Genomic DNA, 10,317 nt, shown 5'->3' with positions numbered 1-10,317 from the left:
TTTTTCTTTTTTTACGCTTTAATGATTAAAAATCCTACCGGATGTTGTATTTTAAATTAATCGTACTATAGACGGAACGGTGGAAGGATCGTGCATCGAACCCATGGAAAGTCTCGACATACACGAGAAGAATGCTTTTACGTTGCATATACGACGGTTCTTTTACAAAGATCGGTGCTTCAGATACGTAATTGGGTAAATGTTGGACTGCCACATATCTCATATCATTAAACGACTACTACCGCCGTTAAAGCGCAGAAAAGGATACGATCAGCCTATTAAGCTGGTGCTCGCGATCGATCATTATACTATTTATTTTTAAACTTACATTACATAGAAATACATATCGTATCAGGCACAAATACAAGTGAGATATATCGTCGGGAATACCGTATATGTAATAGCTAGGTTGAACGTTGATTTCCTAAGAGACGCACGTTTATTACGATATAAAGAAATTTCGCAGGCATAAACTCTAACTTACGTTCTCGATAAACGTAGAGTAAAGTAATACTTATGCGACGTATCAATGTCTTAGGCGTCACGCTAGCAGAAGGGGCAGCACAGAAGGTATTTCTTCTTTTTCCTCCGACAGGGTGTGATTTTCTTCAGTCACTTCCACGGAGAAAGGTAACTCGTTTAAATAAAACCTACGACAAATTTACAAACGTCGATCGCTTACATCGAGACATTCAAAGCCCAAGTATTTACCATTCGTTCGCACGATCGCAGTCAATGTGTTCTTCGTCGCTGCACACGCGTTCTCTCTGATCGAACAAGGTATTGTTTGGACAAATTACGGGGAAACCTTTGCCTAAATCGTCGCAGGCATGGAAAACTCGACAATCGTAGTCCAGGTCCGCGTACAGACCAACCGGTTTACCCTCGCAGGAAAATCGGAAAGTCAGATTACCGAAAACATCGAAATCGCTCGTTTCTTCGGACAGGTCCTCGTAAGTCTCTAAACGGTGTCGATCCTGGCGAGAAGAAATATCTTTTCATTTTCTTCTTTTTTTTTTTTTTTCAAATTTTAATTCGCGATACGAAAGAGGAATTTCAAACGTACAATGTAACCTAGAGTTGGTAAAGCAACGATGACGACCAACAGCCCTGTAAAACAGAGATTCCTTTCGCAAAGAAGAATTGGTTTTTCAAAGAAATTGCAAATATATTTTACTCACGAGTCCATAGCAGAAGCTTCGAGATGAATGCAGTCGAAGAACGCATGTTTTCACGAATTTCCGCAAGAATTTGAGGCGTTTGCGTAATCGGCTTTTGTGGTATTCGTTGCGAATCACGATCTCTGTGCGTGCGATTCGACGATACTCGGCTGATGCGGTAGCTGTCTTCACTGGCACTCCTGGTTCTTGAACCGTGCTATTCAGACAACTTATCGACCTTAATGAGCGAGTAATTTCTCGAAGAGCGTAACGCTGTTTCTCGTTATACTTTAAACGCTCGCTAACCGGGATATCCGGTTATTATTTGACGAACTTTTACAAACTGCCAGCTAATCGAATCTATATACGTTTAAAAAGTTAAAGACTTAAGAGACATCCACCGGTGAAAATAGATTCAACTAGATTGCTCTATTTGCGAAAACGATTTACGGTAATGCGCGTAATTTAACGTGCTTTGACGTTACACGGTTCGAGAGTTTTTCGTCGCTCTTATCCCCGTCGTTGAAATTATCTATAACATCGATTGAAAATCTCTGTACGATTAATTTTACGTACCGATAGATGTCACTGGCTCGTAAAGAAGTCGTCGTTCTAAGCGACTTTCACCCGCGCCGACCAATCGCGGCCATCGTTCACCACTTTCTTCCATCTTAAACGCGCCTTTCCTCCAACAACTCCTTCTCCGACGTATACGTATATACGTAAACAGAAGGCGATTCAGAGAAACGAAGGTGAACGATTCGGGGTATTATTTTCTAAATTAAAAGCTGGTCAACAATTTCTCTGAAGCGTTCGATTATAATTACGATCTGAAGAGGGACTATCGAACACGCGTACGGAGAAACGGGCTTCGATACGGCCCTGAGAGGCAACGAACCAATGAAGCGCAACCTTAGCGTCCTTGTCCCGTGGAAATGTTCTGGGTTTAGAGTCAGAGGAGCCGCGTGTCCACGAAAGGACAGCGCGTATCAACTGCCTACGAGGGAGGCCTCGGTTCTCGAGCCGCCTTTCTCTTTAGCTTCGAGCCGCGGCTCAGTTTTCACGGCAGCCTCATCCAGGAACTACTCGCAGAATGTCTGGAAGACAGAAACGTGGTGAAACGTTAACGTGATTTTCTTCTTCTGCTTTGCGTACTGATTTCGCGCGCGTCAAACGTATCGAATGGTAAACCGGTCGAGCGACGAATATGTGACTCGAAGACGACGACTGTCATCGTGCTTTCAGAACGTGCTGTCCGTACGCGAACCGCAATACAAGGTACATTATCTTCGATACGAACACGTACTTCCGTGGATTGTACGTGTAATTAACGCTTTGATCGATACTCTGCTTATGAAATCAAAGAAAAACGCGGTGCCATTCGATAGCGCGGTTCCACGTGCGCTTGTACGTCATCTGCCAACTGCGGCGAGTTCAACGCGCGAATAGAGATACGGGTTACCGGTTATTACGCCAGTGATCGCACCTTTTCCCTGATTATACACATTTCCTGTCGACGATAAAACTCTGATTTCTCCTCGCCCATCCATGTCGACCAGTGGTTCTGCCGATATCAGCTACCGTTCATGGCATTGACATCTTCTATCGCAAACCTATCGAGTTCCGAAAGAGATGGAACTTTTTCTAACGCTATCCGTCGGTAAGTCTCGCTGCGCAAGGACAGCTGGTTCAACGAAAATACCCTTGAAAGTAGTCGATGCGGAAAGGAAAAAACGAAAAGTTGCGCGTGACGTCATTTTTCGCCGCCCTGTTCCATGTTGCAAAAACGAGAAACGCGAAAACGAGGAACGAGTGGGAAAGAGACACCGACGATTCTAAGAATTATTCTAGAGGTTTCGAGTTTTCCCCTGCCACGCTGTCGTAACAACGTTAATTGGCCGCAGAAAGTAGAGCGTGGTTTTTGTATTTTCTTCGCGCATGAATTACTCCTTCCGAGACGGACGAACTGAAACGTTTCTTCTCACGAGCTTAGATCTCTTCTCGATTATTCACGCAGCTACTACTCGTTCGCGCCTCCTCGAATTAATACAACACGCACAAGCGTGGCCCGAGCCGTTCTTTGACGTTTTACTTTCGACATCGTTCTTGGATTTCTCCGATTTCACGTCGATAGAAGGGCAACGTGAAATATCATGTGTCAAACGCAAAGTTACGTCATTAGAACCGGTGCAGGACATTTTTTTAGCGCCAACTTGAAGTCAAAATGTTTCGGTTCATTGCCTGTCGTTGCACCGGTAAGGTCGCTTCACTGAGAAGTGAAAGGACCAACAGCGTTTTCGATATGCCGCGCGTCTAACCTGTATCGCTTCGTTAAAATTCTCTACTTCATTATTATACAACGTATTTATCGGTACATTTGCTCAACGTCGAATCGCATAATTTTGTGGAGAAGATGCCTGGCGCTTTACAGAAAGCACGTTTCCATATTACGCGTCATATTTACGACCGGCTGGGTCGTGGAAGGCTCGTATTATGTTCCGATCGTTGCATAAACGTGCGGCGAAACTAGATCACCGCTTTTCTCTTTACCTCCTCGCTCGCTGAATTACTAGATTACTGGAACCGTAATAAAGCACGCTTGCTCGTTTCTCAGGTCAGTGGGCCTCGCGAGCGTTCATCCTTTTAAACGTTAGGCTGTAAAATTAGCCGTAAAGTCAGTTGTAAAGTTTTAGGCTGTTGGCCTATGATTCTATCAAGAATCTTTTATTACACCGCAGAATTCTCCCGTTTCTCGTTGACCCCCTTAAACGTCCGTGGTCGAGGCCATCGTTAACGCATCGATCGAAATAAAGAATACTCGTTTTACCAGCCCACGCTTTCCTCTCGCGAATCCTCTTTACGGCAAACTCCTGCGCACGATCTAACGGTTAATCGAGGGCCTAATTTCTAGATCGAACGGTTACATTTTCCTAAGTACCTGTCGCGCCGTAACATCTCGATCGATCGAATTTCTATCATTTCGTCTCTCTAAGCGACCAGGCGCTCCAACAAACGCTACTTCCAAATGGACACCGGACAGAAACGAGGAAAATCTTATTTCTCTCGTTCACCGAATAGTGGATTCGTTGTTATTTATCGTAGTCGTTATGAAATTTCATTTATCGAACTCATTGGCGAAAATGACGAATAAAAATGTTTCCACGTCGATCTTTTATCTATTCGAACGAAAGTACAATTTGCATTCGACCGCGCATCAGGGAGCGGCATTTCACTTTCAGCCAGAGAATGCAGTGGCGATCACCCACTTCCCTTGCCAATAATAATCTATCACGCTCTTCTCGGATTTGCATAGCGACGAGTTTGATCGTACGACAAGACGAAATTGCAGCTTTCTGCTGCAGGAACTCGTCAAAATTTAATTAACGCTATTATCTGCCGCGAATAGATCTCCTTTATCTTTGATCGCGGCAACTTCGTGAACGGAATTGTCAGGCAGAAACTCTGTCTAAACCGATACGTGGGTAACAGTGCTTGCACGCGATTCCTCGTAAACACGGTATACCAAGGAGGTAGTAGCAACGAGGTCATTCGTCTCTTTACGACTTCTTTGTTTCTACCGGCTCCTCCGGGTGATCGCCGATCCGCAAACAAATTAGTCGCGCCTCGCCGTGATTTGCGCTTATTTACACACCCAAACGTCTATCTTTCTGCGATTTGTCTACGAGACGCTCGTACGACAGTCTCGTCATGTGAACGTGTTATCGCGTTTTTCACGTTATTCGGATGACAAAGTGTTCCAGCAGTCGGAAGCTAGGCTCGCTGGAGGCTATGCCGGAGTCGATATCGTAAGAGACGATGCGCGTAATCGGTTCGTCAAACGGGAAACGATCAACCGGTTCTACAAAGACCATTGTCACGGCGACTTGCTCGTTTGATTAGGCGCGGTTCCAACGCAAGAGAACAAGAGTCCACGAGGAAGTTTCTAGAAAGGACGCGTCACGGATTTTGAAAGAAGCAGGAAAATGGAAAGGCGAGACGGTCGATCGGAAGGTCGTGTTCCGAATCGAGGGAAAAGTTTAATTGGCTCTATGGTATCTATAAGCGCGTTATCGAGCCGCGAATCTAACGCAGGATCGACCGACCACTGGGAAAACTTTCTCACGTTTCACGCCAAACAGCGCGATTGCAACACGAGTGCCGTGACTAATAAAAGTTCTACGACTTGGAGCACTTGCTCCCGTTAGGATTCTTATCGGCAGAATTGGCGTTCCTGTTGCCAACCGACAAGAATGAAAGATTAATTGGTAATGCTCCATTGTTTCGTTCCGCAGATGATACTTTTCCCGTTATTATGGGTTTTGATCGTGCCCCCTGCCATCATGGGCGGCTACGTTCCACCCGGACCACGGTTCAGATGTCCCAAAGAACCCAAGTACGTCTATCCTTGCGTGTGCGTTCGTGGCAGTGACAGAGGCCTTTATGTTCGTTGCGAGAACACCAATTTGGCAAGTTTGAGCCTGGCCTTCTCCAATTTAGGCAACGAGGGTATACCGATCGAGGAACTTGTTCTATACAAATGCAACATAGGTAAGCTAGCATGCCGTTTCTCGGAGAAGCGAGTTTACACTTCGTAAAACACGTGCAACAAGGTTCTCGAGCTACTCGTCGCAAATCGTTTTCGTTATGTCACGATTAAAGGACGTTTTTATGGGCCCGCTCTCTACCCTCTGGACGTTCGAGTGTTACGGTTCATCGACACTCCATTGAGACTGATAGAAGAACACAGCTTTCTCGGCGTGAACAGAACTCTGCAAGAACTTTACGTGATAAACAGCACTCTGGAGAAATTCCCGCGTCAGGCGTTGCAGATTTTAGGGAATTTGAGTATCCTGAGCATCGTCGGCCATCGAATCTCCGCTCTACCGGTGGACAGCTTCACTGACAGCATCGCGGCTGCTAAAATCGAAAAGTTGGAGATTAGCAACGGTACTGTACTATTTTGCGCGTGAGCGAATCCTATCGAACGAATTGTGTCTCCGGTTTCCTACAGTTATTTTACCGTTGCAGGCACTCTGACTTCTTTGCCCGTGGAAGCGTTGGCTCCTCTGAAGAAACTGAAGAAACTGGACCTTCACGATAACGAGATTAAGGAGCTGAAGAGGAATCAATTCAAGGGTTTGAGGGACACGGAATATCTAGATCTATCCCACAATCGGATTAACAAGCTCGATGGATCTCATTTGGCCGACTTAACGAAGATGGGCTGGTGCAATTTGTCTCACAACGCCATTTCAGATTTAAAAAGGTAAACCGTTTGTCGATGTTTCCCGTACACTAACGGCACTTTGTTCCCTATATGAGACAAATATGAATAAACGATGAAAACGCGTTAATCAGTTGACGAATATCTTTGTCTACAGGGGAACGTTCGCGAGAAACTCGCTGCTGAAGGTGCTCAATCTGAGCCACAATAAAATCAGAAAACTCGACTCCAATACCTTCCGTGGTATGCGCTTTTTGATAAGATTGTACTTGAGCGATAATCAGATAAACGACGTTGGAAGGGGTACCTTTGGCCCTGTTACCAGGATAGGTACCATCGATCTGGCTAGGAATTTTATCAAAAAGATCGACTTCCAAATGTTCAATCAGCTGCAGTTCGCAGAGGTACGCGTATCGTAGATATCCTGAGAAATACTATTAATCGAGGCTTCGAGGACAATCCGAACGATTTAAAGCCGCAAGATATTCTCAATTTGTTTTTCGTTGCAGCTGTTAGACGTGTCCGAGAACTTTGTGACGGTGGTAGAAAAGCTGTCTTTCAAAGATCTTTACTTGGCGAAGATCGATTTATCACGCAACGAGATTTCAAAAATAGAACCAGGCGCCTTCGAAAACTGCGTCAACATCACGATCCTGGATCTAAGTCACAACAGGCTCGAAAATATTTCCAGATACTCGTTCGACAGTGCAACTTACGCCACGGAACTGCGATTGAGCTACAATCGATTCACCGCGGTCAACCAGGTCTCTTTCGGAGGCGAATAATTCGAGAATCGTAACCCTAAGATAATCCGGAGCGAAACGATCATTAATAATTGCAGGTGCCGCTGCACAACATGACCGGGCTGAAAGTTCTCAACGTGTCGCACAATTTGATCCATTCGGTGCCTCGTCAGACGTTTCCCAAGCTATACGAGCTGCACACGATCGATCTGTCCCATAACAACTTGTCCGAAATCCACAACGCCGTATTTCAGACTCTCTTCAGTCTTCGTTTCTTAAATCTATCGTACAATTCGCTGGAGAAGATAAAACCGTCCACGTTCGGTCCTCTGCCAACGCTGTTGGAGTTGGACATGAGCTACAATCAATTGAACGATATCGCTCGTGGCAGTTTAACCAGATTGCCAAGCTGCAGGTAATCGGTGATTTTATAAACAAATAAATCTTATTTATTTATTTAAGACTCGTTCAAAATCGCTTAAACTGTCTAAAAATGAGGATGACCATATAGCATTAAATAAAGTGTCGTGTCGACTTGCAGGAGCCTGTCTGTCAGGAATAATCGATTGACGAAGATCTTCCAGTTGCCTATCTCTCTCGGTAGCCTAGATTTTTCCGAAAATTGGCTGGAGGAAATTCCAACGATGGACGTATGGCCCACGATGAACGCTCTTCTCTCGCTGGACCTTTCGGGGAATCGATTGGGCGATAACTTGAGACATGGCAGCTTCGAAAACCTGCTTACCTTGAGGACTTTGAACCTGCAGTCGAACAACATGACGAGGCCACCGTGGGAGGCACTAAGCACTCTAACTAGCTTGCAGTATCTTTATATGCAGGTTCAACGATCTTTTATATGCTGTCATAAGTTAGGTTAATATCACGTTCCAACTTGACGAGCAAGGTGATTCAACTTAACGTCGACGATAATTTCAGCGCAACCAGCTAACCGAATTGGGAAAGTCCGCGTTTGGACGTCTTCCAATAGTGTTCGAACTGAATCTAGCGAACAATCGGATATCGAACGTGAGCATTCGAGCTTTCGAGGGACTGTTGCAGTTGTTGACGCTGAATTTGACGAACAATAAACTTACCCACATCCCCAATGGAGCGTTTCAGAGTCTCGTCTCTTTGAGGTCTTTGGACCTCTCTCACAATAAGCTGGAAAGACTGGATAACAAAACTCACGGGCTTCTGGACGATTGCTTATCTCTGGAGAGACTCAATCTCAGTCACAATAGGATATCTTTTATTACGAAGAAAACGTTTCCCAACGATCCTTGGATCCCTTATCGGCTGAAAGAAGTCGATCTATCGTACAACACCATGCCCGTGTTGACGCACGAACTCACTGTAGGAACGAAAAAGTTGCAGTACCTGAATATCAGTCATAATAACATCAACGAGATTCGAAGATGTGAGTATACAAAAGGATCCGCGAATTCATCTTCACGATGAGCCAATGGTTTAACAAAAAAAAAAAGAAAAAAAAAATTAAGAAAAAATTAAAAAGAATTGAGATACGAAATGATTATTGTGTTTCGCGAAAAGATGGTAGTTTCGAAGGTTCTTGGAGACAATTAAAATTCTTCATTTTTTGCTACATTAAATCGAGTCAAGCGGCGATCGATTCGTGGACCAACCGTATAATACTTTTTCCGTATTCATTTAATATCTTTTCGTTCTTCTCGAATATCCTAGATGTGATTGGGAATTTGACAGCGATACGAACGCTGGACCTCTCCTACAACGAGATCAACGACCTCTCAGAACCGGATATCTTTGATCCTCCGAGGAATTTGACTAATCTGTACCTGAGTCACAACCGTCTGACTCACGTACCCTTGAACAAGATTCTTCCGTTGCCGAAATTGAAGATTCTCGACGTGAAATCCAACTCGATCGGAGTGTTCAACGATATGTTCATGAAGATCATAGAAAATAGCACGAAGCTTCAGTATAATGGTAAGGAACGAGTAGCCAAACATCGATTAACGTCTCTTAACACAGAGAAAGAGAGCAAAATGTTAAATACCATTCTATCGATCGTTACTTTTAATAATCGCTAACGTCGTTAGGAAATTACTTACTCCTAAATTGCTATTCAGGAAATCCATTGCACTGCGACTGTTACGTGAGGCCCTTGAAACGATGGCTGAACGTACATACCGAAATACCAACGGAATGGTCGAACGTTAGCTGTGAAAGTCCGCGTTTCCTGGCCAACAAACTGCTGACTGAGGTGACGGAAGATCTGATGGCATGCGGTCAGAGGGAAGTGAAAGAATATCCCGAGTTCGACATCACTCCGGACGTAAAGTACCGAAATATCGAGTAGTACGTATTCTAGAAAAGAACGATCGATCTTGGATTCGCATAGGATTCGAGGCGTTGGCACTTCCTTCACGTAACTGTGATTATATTGCAGCAACGAGGAGGACAAGAGTTGGAAGGCGACGTGGTACGTGACGTCGCGAGAAGACATCGGCGACTTTTACGTGGTGGTTCGTGAATCTGGAAGCAGCAAGTCCGCGATCGAGAAAGATCTCGTCTACAGCGAGAGGTCGTTTAAAATTCCAGAGTTACAGGATTTCGGGACAAAGTACGAGCTGTGCGTGCTGGCCAGAGACTCGGAGGGGAACGTGAAGCATTTTCGAAGCTCTCAGTGTCGGATATTGGCGCAACACGGGCTCGAATCTTCAACGTCGAGGTTCACAGTGAATGCGTTCCTGATTCTAATCGCCGTGTCCTTCGGTACTCTGGCGTGATGGCAGAAGAAAAGAGCTTCGCGACATCGTGCTAGATGTTTCGCGCGATTCTCTCGCTGCTCCCACGGCTAACCCTGTAAATAACGATACGATCGTAAATCAATGTTCCGGCGTGGATCGTGGCTGTACATAGGTTGTGTTTTACCAGTACGCATCGCGAAGACGTTGACCGTCGTGTATTTATTTTTGTAAAATATAGTCGCTGATTGGTACTACGAATCTCGTTGTTCACTCTGGACGAGGAAGTATGACATGCTCGGCAGAGGCGCGGGCGATTTGTCGGCAAGGACTAAACGAAACCGATCGGTCGGTATCGGGGACGATAGGATCGAGACGAAGGATAAAAAGAGTGGCGAACAGGTAATTGGAGATCGTTAGGCGGTTGAGAGTTGTAGACGATTAGCGGACAATTTGTCTTAATA

General features: G+C 45.0%; 2 protein-coding genes across 2 annotated transcripts; one reads left to right on the top strand and one right to left on the bottom strand.

Moving 5' to 3' along the window:
- Positions 1–296: 296 nt before the first annotated feature.
- LOC122574721 lies at positions 297–1,453 on the bottom strand. The gene is made up of 4 exons (XM_043742636.1): positions 1,182–1,453; positions 1,067–1,110; positions 712–977; positions 297–650 (listed from the first exon to the last, which is right to left on the bottom strand). Exons 1-4 carry the CDS (start codon positions 1,225–1,227, stop codon positions 542–544), a joined length of 465 nt encoding a protein of 154 aa, XP_043598571.1. The 5' UTR covers positions 1,228–1,453; the 3' UTR covers positions 297–541.
- A 512-nt stretch (positions 1,454–1,965) lies between these two features.
- On the top strand, positions 1,966–10,281 carry LOC122574719 (insulin-like growth factor-binding protein complex acid labile subunit). The gene is made up of 12 exons (XM_043742633.1): positions 1,966–2,438; positions 5,453–5,708; positions 5,820–6,107; positions 6,189–6,426; positions 6,542–6,788; positions 6,894–7,148; positions 7,226–7,542; positions 7,669–7,966; positions 8,064–8,544; positions 8,829–9,092; positions 9,236–9,464; positions 9,556–10,281. The coding sequence occupies exons 1-12, from the start codon at positions 2,343–2,345 to the stop codon at positions 9,893–9,895; spliced, it is 3,309 nt and encodes a 1,102-aa protein (XP_043598568.1). The 5' UTR covers positions 1,966–2,342; the 3' UTR covers positions 9,896–10,281.
- Positions 10,282–10,317: the final 36 nt, after the last annotated feature.

The sequence above is a fragment of the Bombus pyrosoma genome, linkage group LG14 (assembly GCF_014825855.1).
Source record: "Bombus pyrosoma isolate SC7728 linkage group LG14, ASM1482585v1, whole genome shotgun sequence".
NCBI classification, from domain to species: Eukaryota; Metazoa; Arthropoda; class Insecta; order Hymenoptera; family Apidae; genus Bombus; species Bombus pyrosoma.
This window is presented reverse-complemented; position numbering and strand designations above follow the sequence as displayed.